The sequence below is a fragment of the Populus euphratica genome, unplaced genomic scaffold (genome assembly GCF_000495115.2).
Source record: "Populus euphratica unplaced genomic scaffold, PopEup_1.0 scaffold270.1, whole genome shotgun sequence".
Classification (NCBI taxonomy): Eukaryota; Viridiplantae; Streptophyta; class Magnoliopsida; order Malpighiales; family Salicaceae; genus Populus; species Populus euphratica.
In genome coordinates this window covers 286,413-312,603 of record NW_011500151.1, presented here as the reverse complement: position 1 = coordinate 312,603, position 26,191 = coordinate 286,413, and the positions used below count along the sequence as shown (strand labels likewise).

At 35.8% G+C, this 26,191-nt stretch overlaps 4 protein-coding genes across 5 annotated transcripts; 2 read left to right on the top strand and 2 right to left on the bottom strand.

The window, feature by feature from the left end:
* Positions 1-721: 721 nt before the first annotated feature.
* On the top strand, positions 722-5,528 carry LOC105110963 (DEAD-box ATP-dependent RNA helicase 53-like). Its single transcript, XM_011006180.1, has 8 exons — positions 722-1,242; positions 1,593-1,720; positions 1,837-2,248; positions 2,456-2,554; positions 2,724-2,948; positions 3,460-3,621; positions 4,311-4,719; positions 5,198-5,528. Exons 1-7 carry the CDS (start codon positions 850-852, stop codon positions 4,671-4,673), a joined length of 1,782 nt encoding a protein of 593 aa, XP_011004482.1. The 5' UTR covers positions 722-849; the 3' UTR covers positions 4,674-4,719; positions 5,198-5,528.
* Positions 5,529-8,141: 2,613 nt separating this feature from the next.
* On the top strand, positions 8,142-13,654 carry LOC105110961 (uncharacterized). Its single transcript, XM_011006178.1, has 9 exons — positions 8,142-8,434; positions 8,509-8,916; positions 9,205-9,379; positions 9,468-9,765; positions 10,989-11,061; positions 11,667-11,757; positions 12,136-12,215; positions 12,348-12,683; positions 13,059-13,654. The coding sequence occupies exons 1-8, from the start codon at positions 8,372-8,374 to the stop codon at positions 12,642-12,644; spliced, it is 1,485 nt and encodes a 494-aa protein (XP_011004480.1). The 5' UTR covers positions 8,142-8,371; the 3' UTR covers positions 12,645-12,683; positions 13,059-13,654.
* Positions 13,655-13,754: 100 nt separating this feature from the next.
* Positions 13,755-19,221, bottom strand: LOC105110962 (endoplasmic reticulum-Golgi intermediate compartment protein 3-like). Its single transcript, XM_011006179.1, has 12 exons — positions 19,049-19,221; positions 18,649-18,768; positions 18,082-18,164; positions 17,215-17,290; positions 16,966-17,033; positions 16,698-16,782; positions 16,102-16,223; positions 15,926-16,009; positions 15,225-15,371; positions 14,626-14,734; positions 14,418-14,537; positions 13,755-14,229 (listed from the first exon to the last, which is right to left on the bottom strand). The coding sequence occupies exons 2-12, from the start codon at positions 18,734-18,736 to the stop codon at positions 14,156-14,158; spliced, it is 1,056 nt and encodes a 351-aa protein (XP_011004481.1). The 5' UTR covers positions 18,737-18,768; positions 19,049-19,221; the 3' UTR covers positions 13,755-14,155.
* Positions 19,222-22,463: 3,242 nt separating this feature from the next.
* LOC105110959 (7-deoxyloganetin glucosyltransferase-like) lies at positions 22,464-24,439 on the bottom strand. 2 transcript variants are annotated; one of them, XM_011006175.1, is made up of 3 exons: positions 23,726-24,439; positions 23,155-23,631; positions 22,464-23,088 (listed from the first exon to the last, which is right to left on the bottom strand). In XM_011006175.1, exons 1-3 carry the CDS (start codon positions 24,237-24,239, stop codon positions 22,655-22,657), a joined length of 1,425 nt encoding a protein of 474 aa, XP_011004477.1. In that variant the 5' UTR covers positions 24,240-24,439; the 3' UTR covers positions 22,464-22,654. The 2 variants fall into 2 exon arrangements, with proteins under 2 accessions (XP_011004477.1, XP_011004478.1); XM_011006176.1 differs by having other exon boundaries at positions 22,464-23,092; positions 23,159-23,631.
* Positions 24,440-26,191: the final 1,752 nt, after the last annotated feature.

The following is a 26,191-nucleotide window of genomic DNA, read 5'->3' as shown; positions in this document are numbered from 1 at the left end:
CTCTTCCCTAACAATGGTCAAGAGGTGTCGAACAATAAAAAAAAAAAAAAAAAACAAAAGTAGAAGATACTCCACGTGTCCCATTAATTTTTTCTTCAGTGGGTAGATCTCTCGACTCTCTCCATCGGTGACTAGCATGCAATATTTATTGGGCCTGCACATGCTTCTTTTAGTTTCATTGACTATGCAGTGTATAGGGCCTCTCCAGAATCTATATGGGCTTGTTAAAGGAGGTCCATTAGTGGCAGTTCAGATATTAGCTAATCAGGTCTAGAGTAGTTCATTCCATTGGACCAAACCCATTGAACTCTTACCCATCAACTCAGAAAGCCCAGCCCATCACAGTCCCAATAATGCCATCACAATTTCATGGCAACATCTCTCTCTTTTATTTCTTGGAATTATATGTGGACAAAAGCTCTTTTGGTATGGATTCGCTGCAAAGCACGGAATTGTATTCTATATAAAATACAAAATAACTTGTTAAAATACTCTTTTTTTTATCATCGCGAGAAGAAAAGGTAAATTACTTAACATATACAAGAAATACTGTAATAACAACATCGGAGAAGTCCCATTAAACCTCAACATCCAATATCCACCATTCAAATTCATCCGGGCCCCACTGTGCTTCTCGCTGTACGTGTCAAAACCCCAATTGATCACACACCGATTCTTAAAACCTATGAAAAGCACAGAATCAAGCCCTCATAAATAGCACACGTTTCTCTTCACTCCCTCATAAACCCTTGCCAAACCCTCCTCTCTCCCGTCCCCGCCTCTCTTCATCTTTCTTAAACCCTAAAAAACCCCCAAATCAAATTTGGGGTTTCTCTCTCAAACCCTAAAATGTTGTCAACTATCCTAAGAAGATCATCCTCTTCTTATGCATTAACCCCAAATCGGGCTATAGCCGCTATCACCCTCCTACACCACCTCCAATTAACGCCTGCCACGTCACCAGTTCCTTCCAGAAATGGGTCTCTCCCCGGTGAGATTAGACCTTTTTCTTCATTTCTTACTTCTCCAACCATATCTAGAGACTTTCATGTAAAATCTGGGCCTTTGGATTTTAAGGCGAGTTCGGTGACTCAAGCTGGGATCGCTGTAGCTGATTATGGCTCTGATGAGGAGAAAGTGAAAGGGAGCGAAGAAGGGCTTGAAATTTCAAATTTAGGGATTTCTAAAGAGATTGTTAACTCTTTAGCTAAAAAAGGGATAACTAAACTGTTTCCCATTCAGGTAATTTTATCATTTCCCCTTCAAAAGTAAATAAATAAATAAATCTTGGGGATTTTTATGCACGAATGTTTGAATTAAATTTGAAGTTTTACCTTGTAATTAAATGAAAGTTTGATTAATCTTGTTGTTTTTTTTAAAGATTGGTTATTTCTCAATTTTATTTTTTAGAAAATGACTTTTTGCGAACACTTAAACATGAAAGTTTGGTTCCTTTTGTGGTATTGTAAATATTTTTTGGCGTATTTTTATCAATTCAATCTAAAAAAATTGAAAAAAGAAGAAGATTTTTAGCTAAATAACTTGGTTCCCTTTGATTAATGTTTGATTATTGTTTTTGTTTTTTATTGCAGAAAGCTGTGCTTGAACCGGCAATGCAAGGGAAGGACATGTTTGGCCGAGCTCGAACAGGAACAGGAAAAACACTTGCTTTTGGAATCCCGATACTTGATAAAATTATAGAATTTAACAAGCAACATGGGTTTGTTCATTTTTTGTGTTATTTTACTCCTGCTGCTGGGTTTTTGCTTTGATTGAATTTAATCTTGTTGGTTTGTAGGTTTTTTTACGTGTTTGGTTTGTATCGGAATTGTGCAGGAAAGGGAGGAACCCGTTGGCAATGGTTATGGCTCCGACAAGAGAACTTGCAAGACAAGTACAGAAGGAGTTTCATGATTCTGCACCTAGTTTGGATACCATATGTTTATATGGGGGTGTTCCTATTTCAAGCCAAATGAGGGAGCTTGAATATGGTGTTGATGTTGTTGTTGGCACACCTGGTCGTATTATTGATCTGATGAAGAGGGGTTCGCTTAATTTGTCAGAAATTAAGTATGTTGTTCTCGATGAAGCTGATCAGATGCTTGGTGTGGGATTTGTTGATGATATTGAGACAATCTTGTCAAGGTTACCTAAGAAGCGGCATAGCATGTGCTTCTCTGCTACAATGCCAAGTTGGATCAAACAACTTGTTAGGAAGTATCTAAAAGATCCACTGACTATTGATCTTGTAAGTATGGGGATTCGCCTGTCGTTGCCTATAGTGTTCAATAGATGTATGTGGGCACCATAATTTTGTATGTGATATAAGTTTTGACTGGATTTCTGCAAAGCTTGGGCCTTTATGTTTATCTGCATGGTTGAGTAGTTTCTATTATTGATGCATCTGTTTGTTTCATTACTACTTGCACTTGCTAACCTATAAAATGAATCTTAGGTTGGAGATTCTGATAAAAAGCTGGCTGATGGAATTACCCTCTATTCAATAGCTTCAGACATGTATGCAAAAGCATCAATTCTTGGTCCTCTGATTACAGTACGTATGCAGAGCTCCTATTTGTTGTGATTTTAAGTTTTCCTCAACCGTATAATTAACATCTGTTATGCAAACTGCACATGATGGAGAAACTTAAGAATTATTGTTGCTTTCATTTTGATCCCTATCATCAATTTTCCTCTCTCAACTTTACATATGTATCTTTTAGGAACATGCAAAAGGAGGAAAGTGCATTGTTTTTACAGAAACAAAGCGTGATGCTGATCGATTAGCATATGCCATGGCAAAAACCTATAAATGTGAGGCGTTGCATGGTGATATTTCACAGAGTGTGAGAGAAAGGACACTTTCAGGCTTCCGAGAGGGCCATTTCAATATTTTAGTTGCCACTGATGTTGCAGCACGTGGTCTTGATGTCCCTAATGTTGATCTGGTGAGCTATATTATTTCACATCCCACTGTTTTAGTTCTGCTTCTAGTAACTAGTTGATTGTAGGGGAGGTTTAGCTTTACAGTTAAGCAGCAGGTAGCCCAAATTTTCTCCTTCTCTTTCTATAATCAGTTCCTTATCTCAATCCATCTTGCAACAGTGCACTTTGTATAGATACTAGTATGCTCATAGTTTGCTATTTCACATAGTTAACCACAAATCTGTCTTACGTGGCTTTCTAGAAAATTTGCAATTAGATCTCACATAGTTAACCTCATCTGGTTCAAGTTCTATTGAAACTAAGAGCCCCTAAAGGCTCCATATTTTAAGTTCTTGCCCCCAAATTCCTCAAAAATTTATTGATCACAAACACAAAATCATATTCATCAAAATCTTATTGCTAACAAGTTGAAGAGCTATATTAGCAAGTTGCCATTCCCTGGCCTGCTATTTCATTTTTATGTTCTCTTTTGCATTTACATACAGTTGTTGACCACTTGTTCCCCTTAAATAGGTAATACATTATGCACTTCCTAGATGTTCAGAGACTTTTGTTCATCGTTCTGGCCGTACTGGTCGCGCTGGGAAGAAGGGAACTGCAATTCTTATTTATACTCAAGATGATGCCAGGCAAATCAAGTTAATTGAACGGGACACAGGGTGCAGATTTTCAGAGGTAACCATCATTCTCCTTTTCTCCATCATAATGTATCATTGGTTTTGATTTTTGTCTTAGAAGTGTAAAATGTCTGGTCACCAAGTCTCAATTGAGAATTTTCTGCTAGGTACGGCAAATGTCATGCATATAGTAAATATCATCATTTTTAGAATAAAATGCACTGCACAGGTTGTGACAGGCTTTTCTGATAGGTTTTAATGAGAGGATCATGGAGAGTTAGAATATGTAGAGTTGTTGCTAATCTCTAGATTATTTGACCTCGTAAAAGGAAAAAGCTGTGAGAGACTATGATTGAACTTCTTCCATAAGAAAAGAGAGAGACAGAGAGAGACTACAAATGATCTTAGAATTATGTGTTGCATACCCAATTCTAATACATAACCTGGAAGTATAATAGCTCTTTGCGTAGCCAATTCTAACACATAACCTGGATCTATGTGTTACTTGGATTGATATTGATTATAATTATTTGGAGAATATACTAGTTGATGCACAATTTTGGTTCAATACGAGTTGATGCACCATTTTAACAGTTATTTCCATGTATAATGACATGGAAGTCCTTTGCAATGTGCATGATCTGGTTCATACGAGGGTGTGTGCATGTTTTTATGGCTATGCAGTAATATGTTCATCCATTTTTGATCGAACAGAAATGACGGTATCCTAATTGTGGTGTTTTTCAGCTCCCTAAAATCGCTGTTGATGGTGCAAGCTTAGACATGTACAATGACTTGGGTCGTGGACGATCTAACTCATCCGGAGGGTTTGGTAACCGTGGATATGGATCTGGGCAAGGCTTCAGGAATTCTGGTTTTGGCCGTTCTAATGGTCAATTTTCTGGATCCAGTCAAGGTGGTTATAACAGAAACAGACCAGGGAATTTTGGTCGTTCTGGCAGCCTTGGTGAGTCGGGTAGATCAGACCGTTCAAGCACTTTTGGGGGCTTTGGTTCAGGCCGTTCCAGCACTTTTGGGGACTTTGGTTCTGGACGTTCTAGTGGAAAGCAGAAGGTTCCTGTTTTTGATCCTTTTGGGGACTCTGACTAGTGATGGCATGAACAACGAGAGAATACAATCCCGACCGAGTGAAAAGGTAAAATATATTTACTACTCCCAAATTCTTCTCACTGTTGGCGAGTTAACAAAAACTAAAAAACTGCTAGGCGACCACTTTTCATAAGAACCCTCTACCCAGGATTTTTTTTTTCACTTTTTTCTTTCAATGGCATCCTTTAACAGTCTTAATTATATGAAATTAGATTTCAAATTATAGTAGAAATACAAAATTAAAAGATAGAGAACTAAAATGTATAATACATGGAAAATACATGTCTCACTCTAAATACATGACAATTGTAATTTTGATTCTAAAGTTTATTTTGTTTATTTTTCAATCCTTAAATTTGTTTTGCCGGTGATCCGTTGGATCGTTTAAGATACGTCGGGGTGGTCATTTATCAGTGGATATCACTTTTTGCTTCCTAATTATTTATGAAGACACCAACTTGTCAAATGTTTAACACTAGAAAAGATTTCTCTTTTTTAAAGTTGGCTACTATCTTTCACCACAGGTAAAGAAGTAAAGAAATGACCACGTGAGAGAATGGAGATTAAAAGTATGATACGAAGCAGAAGAAGGGTTCGTGGCATGGCTTTTGGGGCTGCCTGTGGTGAGAGGAATTGTTAACTAATATTTCTAGCTATTTTAGTTTAAAACGCTGTCATTTTACCTGTTTTCTGTTTATACTTAAGTTCATGATTATTGTATGAAGATAAAAACAAGCTCTCTATCGTTAAGACAATCTGAAAAGAGCTTTCATATGTAATCAATCTAAAAGTAGCTTTTTTTGTTTGTTTTTACCATTTTTTATTGTATTCTATCTCATCGTCACATTTTCAGTATAATCCTTTGTTCTATAGAAAGTAACTTCGGCCAAACAATTCTCCTAGAAAGTTTCTGCACCACACCAAGTATTTCTTGAAGAAATACCAAAGACTATCTCTAAATGGCTGTAAATAGAATGTAATCAATCATTCTGTCTGTACAATCAGTCTGTCTGTGCATGCATTTTATGTAGAATAAAATAAAATCTTAACACGATGAATATCATCATATCCAGAAATATTAAAGAGATCTTGTAACAAAGGGCACTGTTCATACAGTCATATTGTGTGTTTTCCCTGAGGGATGAAGATGAAGCCATCAATAAGTAAACCCAGCATTCATGCAAAGTCGAAGTACGGGTTTTTAACTTCTTATTTTGTAGCCGGATCAGGCATATGGAGAGGGAAACTTACTGAAGAATCGATTTTCTTTCCCTGTACACAAAATCTGTAGGGAGTTATTGGCATCATTATATGACCAAAAGGGATAAATCCTACGAAATTCCAAGAAAATAAAATAAAATAACGACGAACAGGTACCTGATATACATGTACAGTTTCGAGGAGATCTCGAGTATCGAAGAGTTTTCTAAAAGGGCCATCCTTCCGGTTTTTTGCAGCTTCAGTTAGTGCAAGGAACCTCTTGAAACCTGTTGTGGCGGCACCACGTCCAAGTGCAGCGGCTCTAGTAAGAACGTCTTCTCGAGTAGCTATAAATCCAACTGTGGAATTGGCAACTGCAGGAGAAGGGGAGGCAGCTGCGGCGCGACAGGTGGTGCAGTAGAAGGCTGTGTAATTGCAAGTATGTGCTTGTTGAAGTCATCAAGTATTGTCTGCTGATCTACTTTTTTAAGATCCTGATCAATCGAGCGTGATGAAAAGAGTATCAGAAAGCACATAATGCATTGACCGAACGCAAAATTGCAAGCCGTACAAAATATTCCTCTTCAGACTACAATAAACAATTGAGAGAACAATTTAGTATGCTGTGTAATAACCTGATTCCATGAACATTATTCTTCCGAGTTTCAACTATTCTGATCGTTCAAAAAAAAAAAAAAACTGAAAAAAAGACAATGCTAACCAAGTCAAATTAAATGTGATAACCTAAGTTAAATTTTATAATTCAATGACAGTATTTTAACATGAAATATTAATATATTTGGAAAAATAAATTAAAGGTGATTGAAAAATTATTTCTAAAGAAACTCTAAATAACAAAAATTTCAAATTCAAAATAGTTTTGTCGATTAAATAACAAATTGTGGGCTCATGAGAGTTTAGTTAATAAAGAATATTTTTTACAAAGTTTCTATTTGGTTAGTAATTTCTTTCTGTCCATAAAATATACTCATATATGAATTAATATATTAATGATGTGACAAGGATAGATATTATTATGAGTAATTCATGAGTTATAAATATTCAATGAGTTATAAATATTTATGATTAATGATGAGTAATTCATGATCTATGAACATTCACAGTAATTAATAAATATCAATAAATTATGAAAATTTATTAGTTATGAGCATTGATGTTTTGATTTTCAAGTCATATAAAGAAGTGTCTTGGATAAATGAAAATGACATATGAAATTTCTTGAGTTCCTTCGTTTATTATTGGTTTTTTTTAGACATGTTTATCTACTATACTGTAGTTTAGGTTTGATTTTTATATATAATTATTAAATATAATTCATTTGAGCTCGTTGAAATTTGTTTAGGTGTGCATCCAAAGAAGATGACGTTTCTATAATCCTGAAAAACTTATTGAATGAACTTTTTTTGCATAGAGTAAAAGGCAATAAAACTTGAAAGACAAATAATTAATTACTACCAACAACAAAACTTAATTAATTTTAAATTATTTTAACAAGTGAGCACTTCTTTTTTATTCTATTTGATCATATATATTAACATACATACATGCTAGGGTTATGGTTCAATTATTTATGTAGATTTATATATTTGTTTAGTAAACATGCTAATATTTTTTTTTTGTCACCATTGCAAGTAGCCAAATTCTATGAGCTTGTAATTTTGTATAATTATAAATTAAACATTACATGCTCATGGATTTAGTTTATTATAAACTAAAAATGATGTTTTTTTATGCTAACTGTATGAATTTAAATCTTAATAATAATATTGAAAAACATTTAAAATTATTAAAGAAAGATAATCTATCTCAATCAAATAATACATGTGTGTGCGCGTATATCGCTTAATTTAGGCTAGAATTTTAGTAAAAATAGATAAGATGTTGACATTGTGAAACTTGATTGACTAAATCAGATTTCTAGTAACTCGGTTAACTCAATTAAATCTAATATTTTCTTGAAAAAATAGAGTTTTTTTTTTTAAATTTTCTAGTAACTCGGTTAACTCAATTAAATTTAATATTTTTTTTTTGAAAAAATAGAGCTTTTTTTTTTTTAAAAAAAAATCAATTATCCAATGACTGGAAATTAAACCAGTAATTAAGGTTGATCTTCAATCCATGTCAGGAATGACAACAAGGAGCCAAACCTGAGAATTAATTTAACTGAGAGACTAGTGGGGATGTATGAGTATTAAGTATTAACTAAACAAAGCAATGAATCCATCCCTTGATTCATCTTCAACTCATAAAGTGAAGTAAAAGCAAAGCACACCAAGAAGGCAGATCCATGGAAAGATCCCGCACAAACACAAGTTGGCGGGTAACCTTTCATTACAAAAAGCAAAACAATTAAAAATAAATAAATTAAAATTTAATCAACTATAAAATTCCATGATGCCCGAACAGGAACCCTCACGTTCCCTCCTGTCCACCTGTTCCCGTCATTTCCGCTCTGCTTTCCATTTCCAAATTCTTTCATGGAAGAGAATTCAGATGCCAAACACCAAGATTCCACGTCAGATTCCCCTGATCATTCTCAGGCAACTCTAGCACTACCTTGTTTCACTCTTTTTTATTTTTAAATTTCAGTTACTGAATTTTTTTTTTTTTTAAGGTTGGTTCGAGGAAACCGAACCTGAGTTCACTTCAAATACCGGCTAGGTCGTCGTTGTTGGAAGCAGAATTCATGAGAATCGAAATCACTCAAAGCCCTAGCCCAGCTAAACCAGGCCTGCCGCCGCGGCCGAATTCAGCTAAATTTAAATCGACGGTGAAGAATTTGCCTCCACAGAGAAGTTTAAAGGCGAAAGCTTTGTCAGAAGATGGTGAAAAAACTGTCTTGATTGTTCCTGATACGCCGCCGTCTGATAGTCCGGCTGCTAAGCCTTCTACTTCTCGTTCGTTTTCGCTTAATAAAGTTCTGTTTCCGTTAAAACAGGCGACTTCTTTGCCTGTTACGCCGTGTGGGAATTCTGATCCTGAGGCGGTGCTGGAGAGGAATATTAATTCTTATTCTGATGATGTAAGTATTCCTGGTTGTTATAATTTTTTCATTTTATTAGTTTTTTGTTCTTAGAGATTTGAACAGCCTCGGCACGTGGAGCAATTATTCTGTATTTTCATGCTCCATGTCACTGGTGATTGTCATAATTATAAGACCCGAATCTGTAAACTCGAGTTTTTTTTTTTCATTAGTTGTCATGATGGGTCGCGTCACAGCTTCAGGATTACTTGATAATGTACAAGAATTATAGTTACTGTGATTTTGTTGAATCTCTGAAATGTGGGATGTGTGTGTTTTTTTATACAGAAGGTAGAAGTACGGCATCATATAAGGCGGTCGTTGTCAGTTCCGGTGAATATAAAGACTAGAAGTTTAAGACGGACCGAGTCAGGTGGAGGTTTGTTTCGTGTGGTTTTGGCGACTCCACGTCCGGTGGCAGCTGATAGCACGTCTACTAATGATGCCTCAGCGATTGAAACCGGTAGATATTGAATAAGTGACGAGTGATCTATGAATGGTTTTGATTTAATGTGAAGTAATCTTGTGTTTTTGTATGTTAAATACACTAGCGAGTGAAGATGACGGTGAAGATATTCCTGAAGATGAAGCGGTTTGTAGAATTTGTTTGGTTGAGCTCAGTGAAGGAGGTGATACTTTGAAGATGGAATGTAGTTGTAAAGGAGAGCTTGCGCTTGCGCATCAGCAATGTGCTGTGAAGTGGTTTAGCATCAAAGGAAACAAGACATGTGATGTTTGTAGGCAAGATGTTCGGAATCTGCCTGTAACATTGCTAAAGATACATAATCCTCAAGCAGCTGGTAGGAGGCCATTAACTGTATCTCAGCAGAGGGAAGTCACTCGTTATAGGCAAGTTCAACTGTTTTCGATATTTTAGCTGATTGCACATGTGAACTCCCCTTTTGATTTTATTTTATTTTACTGGAACTGTAAGATTCAAATTTACACTCTGTTGGTGAGTTGTGCTTTCTGGTTCAGGCAGGATTGGGATTTTGATACTGCCTTCTTAGGATATTTGATGGTGCTTAAGCTAAAATTGCACAACATTAATCTTACGGCGCCAAAATTGCACATGACTTTAGCTGATAGCACGTCTACTAATGATGCCTCGGTGATTGAAACAGGTAAATATTGAATAAGTGACGAGTGATCTATTAATGGTTTTGATTTAATGTGAAGTAATATTGTGTTTTTGTATGTTAAATACACTAGCGAGTGAAGATGACGGTGAAGATATTCCTGAAGATGAAGCGGTTTGTAGAATTTGTTTGGTTGAGCTCAGTGAAGGTGGTGATACTTTGAAGATGGAATGTAGTTGTAAAGGAGAGCTTGCGCTTGCGCATCAGCAATGTGCTGTGAAGTGGTTTAGCATCAAAGGAAACAAGACATGTGATGTTTGTAGGCAAGATGTTCGGAATCTGCCTGTAACATTGCTAAAGATACATAATCCTCAAGCAGCTGGTAGGAGGCCATTAACTGTATCTCAGCAGAGGGAAGTCACTCGTTATAGGCAAGTTCAACTGTTTTCGATATTTTAGCTGATTGCACATGTGAACTCCCCTTTTGATTTTATTTTATTTTACTGGAACTGTAAGATTCAAATTTACACTCTGTTGGTGAGTTGTGCTTTCTGGTTCAGGCAGGATTGGGATTTTGATACTGCCTTCTTAGGATATTTGATGGTGCTTAAGCTAAAATTGCACAACATTAATCTTACGGCGCCAAAATTGCACATGACTTTTTTTTGATCAGGCTATTTAATGGAGTTGCGAATACATTGTTGTCATTTCTAAGATGATGTTAGCTCCCTTCTTGTTTAGAGATTCATTCATGATTTACTAATAAATTTGGTAATGTTACAAAAGTACATTGTGGTTTGTCAGCTCACACTAATGAACTGGTGATGAAAACATCGAACTTTCTCCTCATTTGGGTGGTAGCACCAAAGCGAACCTTAGAATTGTGCATATTCTTGATTCTATAATTTGATAGATCCTCAATCACATCCACTGCATAGATTTCTTTTACTTGGATCAACTTTGATGTATTGATCGGTACCTGTTTCTTGTCAGGGTTTGGCAGGATGTGCCAGTTCTTGTCATGTTCAGCGTGCTAGCATATTTCTGCTTTCTGGAGCAACTGCTGGTACATATCGTCATCTGTCTGCATCTCTGGTTTTGAACTGGGGTAGCATATTATCACAATGTGGTATGCACTTGGCCATCAATTGGGTTTGATTGTTTTAGCCATGTATAGCATAAATTTATCAGAAAATTCAGATCATCAGGCTATTGTCAATCAAAAATAAAAAAATAAAAAAAATAAAAATCGGGGTATTGTTATGTTGTCAGTTGGAAAATCATATAAAACATTAACAACTAAAAGAGTCTAAACGTGAATGGAACTCGTATTGCTATCATTTATACACGTTCCCCCTTGGGATTACGTTTGATAAAATAAATGACCTCACAAAAAGACATTATCTTACACAAGCTAGTTTTACATGAATTCTCATGTGACACCTTAACTTTTGTATGATGCCTTAAAAAAAAAAACATTTGCATATATTGTTTAATTTTTGTGTAGGATTAAACATTTAGGCTCTCCATGTTTCCTAATGGCCTTTTTCACTATGCATATCTCTATCTACGTAACTCTTTAAAAGCTATATTTTATTTTTGAAAAAAATTTCTATTATGCTTATTTGTAGTATTTGCAATTTTATTTTATTTTATTTTCAATCTTTTCAGGTATCTGACTTGGGCCCTCGTGCTCTTGCCATTTCATTGCCTTTCTCTTGTGTTTTAGGTCTCCTTTCTTCTATGATCGCTTCCACCATGGGTGAGTTTCGCTGTATCTTCTCTTCAAATCTAATAGAGTTTGTGCGAAATAATCCATTAGAACCTACAATGCACTACAAAATCAAACTAAATCTATAAAATCGTATTGTTCTTATGGTTTCAAATCATCTTCATATGATAAAAGACATATCATCTCTAAATTGCCTTCTTTCAAGAAATGGCTTACGAGAGGTAGGTTCCTTGGTTTATAAAACAAAACACAGTCATAGTGATAAGCCTGTTGGAGAGCTCACAATATCATAGTGCTCGTTCTTTCTTTTTGCACTCTATGTTTTTCCCATTTCTGCTGGCTAAAAAAAAACCTACTTTTTGATGGAATAACATGATTGAATGACCTTAAAATATATGGTGGTGGCAGTAAGCAGGAGTTACATATGGGCTTATGCTTCCTTCCAGTTTGCAGTAGTCATCTTGTTCGCTCATATTTTTTATACTATGGTGAGCAAACTAAATTTCTTTACTGAACTATTCTATGTGTTATTCCTAAGCAAACTAAATTTCTTTCCTGAAGTATTCTATGTGTTATTCCTAGTATGTCTAATGTCTCATGCTTCATTTCTAAACTGGCAGCTCAATGTGAACCCTATACTCTCTGTCCTGCTATCCTCATTCACTGGTTTTGGGATTGCAATTAGCACAAACTCTCTTCTTGTGGAGTACCTGAGGTGGAGGACAAGCAGGCAATTGCAATCTTCCCATCAGCAAAATGACAGAGCTATGCAGCAGGCGCAGCGACTGCAACAACAACAGTCCATGCAGACATGGCAGCAAGAGAATCAACAACCCAGACAACAATCCATTGAAGATTCCAATGTTGGACCTATTGATAGCTCAAGGCAACGAGAAGCTATAATCCAGAATACGTAGTTGACAAAGATACGATGAAGACATTGGTTTTCTGTAAAGGTAAAAGAAATAAAGCTTTACTCATTGTTCAAATGTATTTTATAGTTTCTTTTCCATGTTTGGTGCTGGGTGACCGGGCTTTTCAACTAATAGTTTAAACTTAAACTTGAAGCTCTAATGTAACGAACATTCAGGGTTTCAAGGCACCGCCACCTAAATGTGGAAAGGTTTTGATGTCATTATGTAACGTTTTCCTGGCACGCTAGGCCAAGTTCTTGAAAATTATATACTGCACCGCATCCAAACCAAGGATCGATCCTGGTTGACTTTTAAATTTTTATTGAATCAGCTAGCTTTTGTTGTGGATATAGTTATGCTCTTATTCATGCAAGTACAAGTCATAACCTTTTTTTCTTTTTTCTTTTTTCATTGCAGGGCTAGGCATTTCTTTTTTGCTTCAGTCAGGAAACTCCACACAACCAATGACAAAAGGAGAGAACCTGGAAAAGAAAGATTTAAAGGGATCTGGGGGGCATATAAGAAGGTTTGTTTCTATTAAAAAAATATATTTGTCATGAATCCGGTCATTTGAATGGAAAATTGTGAAAACTCACTCCAAATAGTTGACAATCATGGTGAAGGCTTGCTTGTCAAGTTGTCATGTAGAATAGAGAGGCTTGATCATAAAGGACTCCAGATTCTTTAAAGGAAACACTGTTCTTGAAGAACTCAATTGTTGCTGTATTGACCTGGAATCTTCTTGCTGTATTGCTAGCAAGAAAAGCACAACATGAAATATATAGGCCATGTTTCGTCATGTCATAGCCAAACCATGGTCTTTTTATCCCTAGCCAAACCATGGTCTTTTTATCCATAGCCAACCGGCCACGGCCGGTCTGCTGTGTTAACAAGGGTACCAAAGACTAGCTGGAGCTGAGTTTCACTTAAAATCAATTTGGATGTTGAAATGGTCAAACTTCTTTGCCAACCTAATTGGCCTGACTGAATCAATTTCAAAGAATTTCTTTTAATTGGTTCAAAATAATATCATTTATTTTAAAAAATCAAAATGAAATGATATCATTTCAACATCATTTTAAGATTAACTCAGTAAACTTGCGATCCATGGGGAGTCTAATAACCGTGTTCTTATCTCAAATTTTTGTTCTTATGATCTCCTAGAATAGAAAGGAGTAATGAACAAAAATTTAAACTCTACAAAGGTCACGACAAATCAAAACTGTGCGCCTGGAAAGAATCCCACATGTAAACCTTCATACTTTCCCCCCTCGAGCTATACTGTTGCTGTGTGCTTTAAAAATAGTGTTAAAAAGCATTTAACAAACCTTCAGTCACCAACCTAACAGTGAAGATGAAAAATGGACAGATATCAAAGGCTGCCCTGGCTTTTAACTCTCCACCAGCAATTTCAAATCAACATCTTGTGCTGAAACCTGGGTACTTCATGGGCTTTGCATGGAGAATCCCTTGGAGTCGCATATGAATTGACACTAGCCATGTGCACATTACATTCATCGAAGTACACTTCTAGGGTTAGGTTTAGTCAGAGCCTCAAGAAGCCTGCACATCCACCTATCTAGCATTCCTGTGCATAAAGCAGGTAACAAAATTTTACAGATTGAAGCAAAGAAAATCACACATAGTTCACAAGATGGAAACAGCAAACTAGCCTAGCCAGTAAGTTCCATTCTGAAATTGATATCTCAATCACTAAGCTGGATCTCCAGCATTTCCATAACGAATAAAAAACCAGTGGGTACCGGGTTACATTACCTGTTAAAGCGAAAGTACCACCTAAAACCGCACAGAGCCGAGTGATAAAATGAAGAAAACTACGCCGTTCTTCTTTGATTGTAACAGTGATTGGTGACAAATCATACAAGAAGTAAACGGCTGCAAAAAACAAATGAAAACAATGGCAATCAGTGCTAAGAACAAGGCTAAAGAGGGAACAGCTAACACCTATACATATTCAACCAACCTGGCCATGTCTTATCAAAATCAGTCATGGGAGAAAAGTACTCGGTGACAGAGAATTGATTAGTTGGCAAAACTTCTTTGGAGATGTACCTGTACTCGGTTGGAACAATCTGCAAGACATACAGACACTTACAAAATGCAGTCATATCTAGAGGCAGTACAATCAACTGAAACCTCCAAAATCAATACCAATAATCCATCTCTCATCATCATCTAAAACAGAAACGGAGGAAGAAATATCAGATGGACTCTTCTGGAAACTGACAAGAGAGACACAAGCATGCTAGTTCCAAATCTTCCATGGCAATTTTTCTAATCTAACTATAAGCTCTTTTTAGCCAGGGAAAGAAGTTGATCTCTGCATGCTAAAGATATTGCTCGCTCTCAAGGACAGGATTGCTCACAAATATGAGATTGTTCCTGAATATTCAGCCCTTGCTAGCTAGATTTCCCAGAGAGAAGAACATTATTCGACATTACTATTGTAATTTGGTTTAGAAAGTCTATATGCTGCAGTAAAGTCTCATCAACATCAAAAGTGTAGAAATCTTGTAAGCTAAGAAGTAGCTGGTCATCAGAAAGAAAGCCCAAAATTCAAACCTTGATGTAATACTTGAATGTTCCACTTGTTTCATGCAGAATCCGTGTTGTCCCATCAAGAGGATTGTGAATTCCAGGATATTTTGGTCCAAATGATAAGTCATGGATAATATGACTTACATTGACATGCTTAGCTCCATCAAAAATCTGGAAGAAAACAGTAGGATTCCTGATTGATATACTGCAGATGCAAAGTAACTAAATGCAATACATATAACACAAGAAATTTCTAAAACATACTTCAGAAACAACCACTTAATACAAGACTAATGAATCTGAAGTTTCACTGTTTAAATTGATCTTACAAACCAACTAATCCAGGTACTCAAATTGTATCTAAGACAGAATCTTTATGTAGTTTTTTGCACTCTTCAGGGTAATAAGAATGTGTTTTGTGTGTGAATGAATGCCCCCCCAAACCCCTCTAAAAATGAAGGGTAAAAACACGTTTGCAACCACCCTTCCATCAGCATGCAGCAACATTCAACAGTGGAGTTACAAGTGATACATTCATTAACCAATAGCTCATTAAAGTAGGGATCATGCACTGATAAAACTTGGAAACAAAAGACACTAACTTTCTTTTAAATTCTTAGCATGATAGTCAGCTAGGTAAAAAAAAAAAAAAGCCAATTTCTTAGTAGGCTATTTTTGTTTACAAAAGCACACAGAAAAAGAAATACGAAAAGAGCAGTTCTGACCATTTGGGCAACAAAGATGTTTAATCCATGAACTGAAATATGAAAGTTGCCAGCAACCCTTTGGACATCTAGAACCCCATAAATCTGCAGAAGATGTTATGCAAACTTAGAAGTTTCCCACCTTTCGAGACATAAAGTAACAAGTTTATGAAGATACATGTATTGAAAAGCAATACCCGACATCCTTCTCCATTTGCCAATGCTTGCTTCACCTTCTTGACCATACTTTCAGCAGCGTCATCAAAGCCATGCATGTGCTGTTTTGCATGGGAATCCTCATGATGATCCTTATTGTGATCTGATTAAAGTTATTTCTGAGATATTAGCCACATTAATAAACTTACTATGCCAATAAAAAAATATGACCATAACTAAACATAAGCATTGTCAATAACTCAAGCAGCTTAATTATTAGGACTAAATCTGAAATTTTTGTTCGGAACTTGTGGCTTAGATTTTGTCCATGAACGGCCCTCTTACAGAAAGCACAAAGAAGATAACAAGATTTGAAAATAACCAGGTCAATACCAATGCACATCCTATATTTTGAGTAGGAAGAAAGAAAAACTCTCAAGTGCTCTTAGCTTCGAACTTCCTATCATTCCATTCAATACCAAGTTCTCATGTTTACCAGATGCTGCTCAATGATAATGAAGCTACAACTATGTTGCACTATAAAGGTAAAAGGAAAACAAAATTATGCAATGCATATTAATCCAAACCAGGATCCCAAAACATAAATAAATTCAATATGCCAGAAAATTGATATTACCATGGTTGTGAGCTTCATGTTCCTTTTCTACAAGGTCTGACAAATACTCAGTGCCAGTGATATGGCCATAACTGTTCAGGCGAAGCTGCAAAAACTCTACCCTGTTAGCAGCGGCTATCATACGCCATTAATAGGTACAGACACATGAACAAATACACCTAGTTCATCTTAGAGTGATTCCAAGATGCTCCTAACAGCTTTATAGCAAAGAAGAAAATTTCCAGCAAAAAAAAAGAGGGAAAGGAAAGAAAGAAAGAAATTTTCTTACTTTCCATATGTTTGTATCAAGATCCACTTCATGCTTGCCTGACATGTCAATTGCATCCACACTCAAAACTGCACAGATGAAAAAAAAAAGAAAAAAGAACTTTTAGAACCACTCAAAACTGCACAGATGAAAAAAAAAAAAGAACTTTTAGAAAAGCAGGAGCATAGAATTATCATAAAAGATGAAATAAAGAGATTAATAATAAACCAGCAGCTGCTTTAAATCAAAGAAGGAAGATGAATGGCTAACCATCACAAGGTAAGGAAGGAAATGTTATATTAATGTGAATTGGAAGAGTTTCTCCACGTGTCAAATCTACAGACATCTGCAAAACACAAGCAACACCAGAAAGCTTGGATCCTTATGAAATATAGGATAGACCCATTGAAAGTATTTCCTGTTATTTAAATGCCCAGTCAATTAGGTTCAGCAAAAACCCATACAATTGGAAGAACGACACAAGTCACCTTTCAGAATTACATTAGAGCCTTGATTAAATTACAAGACTTGCCCAGTCAAATTCTTTTCTGTTTGCACTCGATTGTTTAGCAGGCAGAAACCTCTTATTGCGAGGAAGCCATGTCTAAATTATGAATCACCACTGCAGCTCTCAACAAGGCTGAAAATGATCATTCTCTTTTGTAGTACATGTTAAAGCTTAGATGTTCCTCAATTTACACGAAGCAAGTTACTTTCATGATATTGTTCATAACATGTGATTATTTGGGCATTTCCTCAGCTATGACATTGAAGGTCACCTTATCAGGAGTGCAGGCAAGGGTTTGCCATGCATTTTCAGTGTTGAACTTTCCCAGATTAATTATTGCAAATGTTTCTTTGCAATAATTACGATGATAACAACATATTCTTTAATTCAACTGGGGACTGAAGGCAAGTTATTCAGACACTCAAAAAAGAGGGGCGTTGAAAGTGGTGTTGTGGCATCATGATCCACACTTTTTTGAAGGCCTATCTCAGTGCTGTAAATATGATGTAAGGAAATTCGCCTACTTGAAACAAAACAATGAAGGTATACAATTGGAGGACAAGGTGGACTCACATCATACACAAGAGACAATCAAACACGCAGAAGAGAGATGGCGATTAAGCATTCACCTGATGGACTGTATATGTAGTAAGATAATATGCCAACTCATGGTAGAACAACGTGGCCATTGTGACTAGCCCAATGATGGAAACTGTGAGAAACAAGAAGAAACAGAATCAACACCATAAAAATAACAATCAAAAGACAGTGCAAACAGTGAATCTAAATTCAATAAACACTACTTTTCATTTCCTAGAAACAAAATTGCATGCATGATTGCAATACATGGTTTCAGCTCAAGAATTTCTCTTAGAATACGATCCACCACAAAACAAAAACTTCTCTTAGAATACGATCCATCACAAAACAAAAACTAACAATAAACATCATACCAATCTAAACCATCTTTTATCAAAACCCATTTACAAAACTTCTCATGAAAATTAGATATCTTTGCATCTGTCCATCAAGAATCATTTGTGGCGCAGCAAACACTCTATCTACATACCCCACTAGAGCCTTAAGAAATTGCAATAAAAACATTCCTAACTTAAAACCCACCTCCACCAAGCGTAAACAAATAACTTCCTGTACAAATTATGTCAAAACAAAGGAATACAAAAACGTCAATTTACCAAGAGCCCCAGATTGTGTCTTTTGCAACAGGTGCTCTTCTGCACGAGGAAACGCATCCAATTTCTTTATAGCTTGTTTCATTCCCATCTTTTTCTACTTTTACAATACCAATCTATCAGCTGCATAAATCAATGAATCACAAAAACCCATATCAGAAACCCTTCAAAGTGTGCATCTTTTTTTTGGTTTTAACATTGTTAGCACCAAACAAAATAAAGAATTTAGTGAATCGTAGGAAATTAAGGATGCCTAGTCAACGTTAATATAAGTTTTTTTAAAAAAACCCAACCGAGGGAGGGATCAAAAATCAATATGAACGAAGAAAACAGAGAAATTTTGGGAAAAATGAAAGTGTGTGTCTTTGATTGTGATTGTGATTGTGATTGTGAGGAGACGTACCTGTAGAGGAAGATTCAGGGGCTTCTCGGAGAAAGAGAGATTCGAGTATTAACAAGGAGGTCGAATTTGATGTCGTTTTTGTTGGTTGTTTTTTTCGATATTGGATGGGCTTCGCGTTGGAGCCGAGTTGTTGAAGTTTCCATTGGCTATGAAGTCTAACAAGAATAGGCTTTCGTAGTTTTGTTTTCCGAAAATCGCGAAGCCCATTCTTTTTTTCCTTTAGCAACAATAATAACTGTTGTTTTAAACTCGGAGCGGCCTGATCAATCGACTTATCAATCGACAACTTAATCTGTGTTTAAGTTATTTAGTTAACTCGGTTAAACTCGAGTAATATAATTTAAGTATTAATAAAATTATTTTTTTAATAAAAATTTTTTTTCCAAAAATTATATTTCATCTTGATTTTAAGGATAAGATTGTTTTTATATCAGTTTTCATATATCAAAATTAATTTATTTTTATTTTATTGGTAATATTAAAATCCCATTTGCTGAAAAAAAAATTAAAAAAATTGTTTTTTTAGGAAGTGAATTCCTAAAAAAAAAATTATTTTTTGATATTTGATTGTGTCATAAAAAATAAGTTAAAAAATATTTTTCAGTATTTAGTTATATTATGAAAAATAAGCTAGAAAATAATTTATAAATACTTTATTTTTTAAAATTTATTAAAATAATAAGAATCAAATCTTACAAATTAAAAAATTGAATAAAAATAAAATTAAATAAAATTAATTTCATTAATTATTTAAAATAAAATAAATAATAATCAAAATAATAGAGATTAAATCTAACAAATTAAAAAATTAAAAAAATGATGAATTTAAAATAATAATAATAATAATTTTATAAATTATTTCAAATAAAATAAATAAAATATAAAAAATAAACTAGTTTAAAAATAATAAATTTAAAATAATAATAATAATAATTTCATAAATTATTTCAATTAAAATAAGTAATAATCAAGATCAAATTTGATAAATAAAAAATTTTAATTAAAAAATAATAATAAAATAAATAATAATCATAAAAATAAAAACTAAATTTAATATAAAAATTAAATCAAATCAAATTTTAATGAATAAAATTAAAAAAAAATTCAAACAAAATATATATTAATCACAAGTTTGATTATTAAATTTGATATATTTAATAAATAATATAATATTTTTAAATTTTTCACCACTTTTAAAAAATACTTTTCATTAAAAAATACTTTTCTAAAATTAAACTAATTCTTTTATCTAAAAAATATTTTTTATTAGCTAACTTTTTTAATAAAAAAAACATATAAAAAATTAAATCTAATTTACCAAAAACCACTTTCCACGAACGAAGCCCCCTAAAACTAATTTAGTTTTCATATGAGCTCCAAACGAAATTCAGTAATCAATAAAAAACAAGAGCCTTTAAGCCCACAAGAAAAGTTCCGAAATAGACAAAACAGTGACCGTTTTAACTTCCACTTGCTGCTGCTGCTAGTCTTGTTTGTTCTGAGGAGGTGGTCTTTAACCAGCAACAGACATGGCAACTGTAATAATAAAGAGATTAGCACCATCTCCTTTTGCTTTGATTACTGTTTTAGTCACTCTTGCTGCTTTCTTCTTCAGCTCTAGATTTCCCTTCAAACCCATTAACACTTCTCCTCAACAACAGGAACTGCTCTCTCTCTCTCTATTTTCATGGGATTTTTTTGGGGCTCAAATTGATGCAAGTTGAAGTATTTTAGCTCAAAGAATTTTATTTTTTTTGTCTTTAAAAACTCTAATGCTTATTTCTTGTTAATTTCTTGGAATGGAAAGGACTGAATTTAATTATTTCCATTTCTCTCTGTTTGTTTGGCTCAACTAAGCTGAGAATTTTATTTTTTTCTATCAGCAATTGGAGCATTGTATTTAGTCCAGCGGACTTTCCCCTTCCCTAATAATTTTCCCTTTCCCTGAAAATGAATTGCCTCTGCAAGGACATCTCTTTTTCCCCATTTTTTGCAGGAGATGGACTCACATACTCCTTGCGTGGCTTGTCCCGTACTGAGATAATCTCCACGGCCTTTCCTTTGGGGTGAGGCATGTTTTGTGTACACACACTGCAAGTCTTGGCGGTGTGGCCCACCTTTTTCGCTTTCAACTCCCTTAACATGATTATTTGTCAAAAAGAAAACCACTTTAAACATCCTATTTCATTTAAATGTGGTATGGATCAATATGTTTGTTAAACTTCTTTTGCATGCTCCATGCTAATGTTAGTATATTGCTAAAAGTTATGTGTTATATGATTCGACTATTCCCACATTTGTAGGTGAAGAGTATTGTTGAATGGCAGGAATTCTACTTCGAAGCTACACTTGAGTTACACATTGTCCATATTATGATGTCCTTTTAGCTTAGAATGAAAGAGGAAAAAGAAAAGAAAAGGATACCGAGTCGAAGCAAAGGCTGCAAGAGGCACCCGGGCTTATGGAGAAACAGAAAAAGAGGAAGCCAAACAGCATAGTTGCAATTCGAGGTGGAGTCAGGGAAAGGGGGGAGAGGTATATCTTCACTTGATTAGGGGGCATAGCTATAAATCTTTATTCGGATACTTTTCAGTAGTTTGACTATCAGCTTTGTGCAGGTCTGGTGCAATGATAGCTTCCCAAGGTTGGTGCAGAGACCACTAAAAATTGCTTTGACTGGGAAGATGAGCAAGCAATGTGCTTGCTTTAAGGAAGATCAACTAAGCCTTCCACGGTTAGAAGTGTATGAAGGATGTGACCATTTGCCCAGAAATGTCGTGTTTGATCTAGCAACACGATAAGTGTAATCAAAGTATCCTTATATGAACCAAGCAGGTTCTGGCTCTGTAGGTGTTACTTTTCTTTTTTTGAATTTTGGTTTAAGTCCCAATGGCAATGGGGCTGGAAAGTGGTTTTCTTCGTGTCTTTCCTGGGTCCTCTCTATATGATACGTTTGTTACCCCCGCGGTGCCTTACTTGTTCACTGGGCTTGCAGGATGTTCAGTGGGTCGTGGGATTAGTTGTGGTACACGCAAGCTAGCCCGGACACCCACGTTAATAAAAAAAAAAAATATATCCTTATATGAACAGCTAGCGACACGATAAGTGTAATCAAAGTATCCTTATATGAACAGTGCTTACAAGTTCACTTCATAGGCAGTTTTAAGTCGATAGAAAGAAAATTTTGTTTTCCCTTACTTTGGTGCAGCTATTGATGGTTTTGATTACTTGCCAATGCGCTGTGTTAATGTGATTTTACTTGTTTATCTTCATAACAGGAGCAAGGTAGGGATCGCCCCACTCCAATGCTCCGAGATGCTCGCCCATGTTCCCTCCTGAATGTTACCTTCAGGTAAAGGTAAATAGCTTGACGTGAAGCATTTTAAAAATAAAGCATAGAGTTTACAATGAAATATACATAAAATTTCACTTTGATTATTTTATACCAGCCATCACATTGATATCAACATGCTTTCAATCGGTAGTCATGTGGTAAAGGTATCCAATAGTGTTTTTGTTCATCTATATGACCAAAAAAAATAAAATCTAGCAAGTTAAATTACTCATTTTCCCCATTTCACCAGTGTTGTCTGACGTAGGAAACGATTAGTTTGACAAAAGCAATTCACTGACCAGCTTCTCCAAGTCAATGGAGGATGAACCAGATGCTTCAGTGGCCTCTTCAGCCAACCTTTTCCAGTCCATGGCCTTTTCCCTCATTTTCCTACCCTTCTCTCCTTCCATTAGGTCCCTGACATGCTTCTCCACTTCTTCCCTCTTCACATTATTATCCATCTCCATGCCAACCCCCCATTCATTGCAACTATATCTACAGTTCATTTGTTGATCTCCAAAGAAGGGCCAGCAAATCATGGGAACTCCCGCAGACAAACTCTCCATAGTCGAATTCCAACCACTATGAGTTAGAAACCCTCCAACCGATGGATGGTTGAGCACTTCCTCTTGTGGACACCAACTAGCAATGAAACTACGATTTTGAGTTTCTGCTGCAAACTCAGCTGGCAAAGTTGCAGCATCACCAATTGTAATGTTTTGAATAAATAAGTAATGTGCCGGTCATGGATCCGGGATTCAGGTCGTGACACCAATAACCAAGTCTGGCCTTATGATCCACAAGAATGGGTGCTTGCTATCAGCTAATCCCATTGCAAACTCAACTAACTGTTCTGCTGTTATGACAATTACACTGCCAAAATTCACGTAGACCACTGAGTTGGGTTCCTTAGTATCTAGCCATTGGAGACACTCACTTTCTTCTTTCCATAGATTATAACCGACAGCTTCCGAACTATCTTCTTGAATTTGATTGAGAAGTAACTGGTAAGGGCCAATTGCGTAAACACGACGAAATATGGAAGAGAGGCCATCCAAAACATCTGGCTCTAATGCATCGAAAGTATGAACAACAATTGCAGGAGCTTTAACAGCGCTTTCAAGACATTCTATTGTGAAGTTAACTTCAAATTCATCTGGATCTATTCTTTGAGCTAATGGAAAATCCTTGAGACGGATATCTTTCATACCTGGAACCCAGTCTATAGTTGTATCAAGATAGCTCTCATCTGTGAAGAACCCAAGAAATTGAAGTCAAAGAGCGGTAACCAAATCGAAAGCACATAATTTTGTTGTTATATAACAATTTTAATTGCAAAGTACCTTTGAGTGGTATGAGGCCTTTCTCCATGAGCGCTCGGACTTGTTTAAATGCCATGACGCCACATGCGGACATGGTAAAAGATACCACCGCAGGGACTCCAAGTTCTTCAGCAGCTTTGAGGGCGAATGGCATGAAACCATCAGAAACAATACTAGTCACCGGAGGAGTTCTCGAGGACAAGTTACTGTTAAGTTTGGCAATAAGGTCTAGAAAAGGAGTCAAGAAATTTGTTGCAGCAGCCTTTCCAAGAGAAATCCTGTCTTGACTGGCATCAGTTTCTGAAGGAGGGAGACCATCAGGAATGGTTTCAAAACAGAAGTCAGGCGAACCATCTAAGGCACCGGAACCTCTTGATTTCAAGAAACGTTTATGATTGAATTCTGTGTTGACAAAGGTTATGAAAAGACCTCTATGATGCAGAAGTTTTGCCAATTTAAGATTTGCTTTGATATGGCTTTGATATGGACTTGGAATGAAAACAGCATGAGGCCTTTCTGCTGGCTTGGTTCCCATTGTGTCACCCAGAAAACCTTATGGACTTTGCTTCTTATTTCATAGATAGTTGGACGCTAGAATGAGCTGTATCCATGTTTTCTTTGGCACATTAGGCTGCTACGGTTGCCTCATCTCATTTCGTTTTTTGTTTCATGCACCTCTGATATTGACTGGGTAGGGTGGTCAATATCTGTGTGCTACAGACTTGTGTATTATGGTATTCTATCCAAGCAAACATAGAACCTCAGATGTTGTCGTGATGGCTGATAGCCTATACATTCTCTGTTTTTCATACCTCAAACCCAGGGGCGGAGCCAAGAAAATTTTTTCAGTGGCAGGATTAATAAGATTTTTCTATGGGCTAAAACTTAAATTTTAATGGTTTTGGTTCTAAAATTTAAATTTTCTTATGGGGCATAATATTAATTTATTTTTTCCCCCTGCGCAAACCATGGAAAAAATAAAATAAAACCAATCTTCTGAGTCTCTTAATTTTTGAATTAACAGCTCACATTTGATTAAATACAAATGGATTTATTTTGTTACGAGAAATTTAGTCCGTAATATAATTCGACCAAACCTGAAAGATGTACATAATCTCAGTGCGTGAAGGTAAGATTTATCATGTCTAGCACATTGGTGTTATCAGTAAAAGGACAGAGATAAAATGGATGCAGAGATCAAATATTCACTGATCTCTTCACTTGGTGGTCTAGACCCTTGAAAATATCAGGTTTGTTCGTAAACTGGATGGTCTTTATTATGGAAGTGAAGGAAATCCTACCAAATCTTCGGAGGGAGTCGAAGCTAAGGCTGCAAGAGGCACCCAGCTTATGGAGAAAAAGAGAAAAGAAGACGTGAAACAGCCTAGTTGCCATTCGAGATTGAGTCAGGGAGAGGATGGAGAGGTTTTGTGTGACATTAATTGTGCCGAGAGTTTTCAGCTGTTTTGGGGGCTGCACATCACTAAGTCCAGCCATCTTTGTCATGGCTTGGATCTCATTGTGTTAGTAAGCACAAACCTTGAGGAAATTTGCTTCTTTTTTCATAGAAAGCTGGACGATAGAGTGAACTGCGCGTCATCTTTGGGCTGATGTAGGCAAGGCATATGTGATATCTTGATCTTCGTCTCTTGATATGGAAGAAAAATAATTAATGGATTACTGCTCTTGATTGGATCGACCTATCAACATGTCGTGGGCTATAACAACTCAAGAATTATTGAACTTCGATTCAAGCAAAGATGGAACTTTATCAAACTGATGACTGTAGACTCGAAACTTAACTCCGAGTGGGTTTCATTTTAAACTGTTTTTCACATCAACTTGGCCAAACTCAAGTGACCTTATTAGTTGATCTGATGACTTGCAGATTAATCTGAATAACCTAGACCATAAATCGGATCAGATCTTAGACGAGGACTGACATTCATGAGTATAGCTTTTCCTTTTAAAGTCGAGACAAAGATGGATTTAATTTCGGAGTGTGAAAATTAGTCTGCCGATATCATTTGGTTGGCATAAAAAAATGGATCGATGATACCTCTTTAAAACCAAAATAGGCATTCAAGCAACGAAACAGAGTACTTATCAACCAGGACTCAAAAAGGATTTAATTTCGGAGTGTGAAAATTAGTCAGCCGATATCATTTAGTTGGAATAGAAAAATGGATCGATGATACCTCTTTAAAGCCAATATAGACATTCAAGCAACGAAACAGAGTATTCATCAACCAGGACTCAGAACAGAGAAAAAAATGTACACAGGTGCTGTTGGCACTGTGCAGTACTTCGGAATGAATTGCTCGCTGCATGTTTTGACTGTTCTGTAAATATTTTTGCAGTTCAAACATTGGTTTCAATGAGATCAGCCAAAAGAACCGGCCGACAAGAGAAATGATAGAATGAAACCAGGTAGCTGGCTAGTGATATAACCATCTCCATGAGTAGGATTGAAACTGAAGTAATTTC

Coding starts and splice junctions, on each gene's coding strand:
- LOC105110963 (XM_011006180.1), top strand. CDS start 850: ATGTTGTCAACTATCCTAAGAAGATCATCCTCTTCTTATGCATTAACC. Junction 1,721..1,836: donor GAATTTAACAAGCAACATGG/GTTTGTTCATTT, acceptor GGAATTGTGCAG/GAAAGGGAGGAACCCGTTGG. Junction 2,249..2,455: donor ATCCACTGACTATTGATCTT/GTAAGTATGGGG, acceptor AATGAATCTTAG/GTTGGAGATTCTGATAAAAA.
- LOC105110961 (XM_011006178.1), top strand. CDS start 8,372: ATGGAAGAGAATTCAGATGCCAAACACCAAGATTCCACGTCAGATTCC. Junction 9,766..10,988: donor AGGGAAGTCACTCGTTATAG/GCAAGTTCAACT, acceptor GTTTCTTGTCAG/GGTTTGGCAGGATGTGCCAG. Junction 12,216..12,347: donor CTCATATTTTTTATACTATG/GTGAGCAAACTA, acceptor CTAAACTGGCAG/CTCAATGTGAACCCTATACT.
- LOC105110962 (XM_011006179.1), bottom strand. CDS start 18,736: ATGGGAATGAAACAAGCTATAAAGAAATTGGATGCGTTTCCTCGTGCA. Junction 18,165..18,648: donor GACACAATCTGGGGCTCTTG/GTAAATTGACGT, acceptor TGTTTCTCACAG/TTTCCATCATTGGGCTAGTC. Junction 16,010..16,101: donor CAAATGGAGAAGGATGTCGG/GTATTGCTTTTC, acceptor CATCTTCTGCAG/ATTTATGGGGTTCTAGATGT.
- LOC105110959 (XM_011006175.1), bottom strand. CDS start 24,239: ATGGGAACCAAGCCAGCAGAAAGGCCTCATGCTGTTTTCATTCCAAGT. Junction 23,632..23,725: donor AGGCCTCATACCACTCAAAG/GTACTTTGCAAT, acceptor GGTTCTTCACAG/ATGAGAGCTATCTTGATACA. Junction 23,089..23,154: donor AAGGCCAGACTTGGTTATTG/GTGTCACGACCT, acceptor ACATTACAATTG/GTGATGCTGCAACTTTGCCA.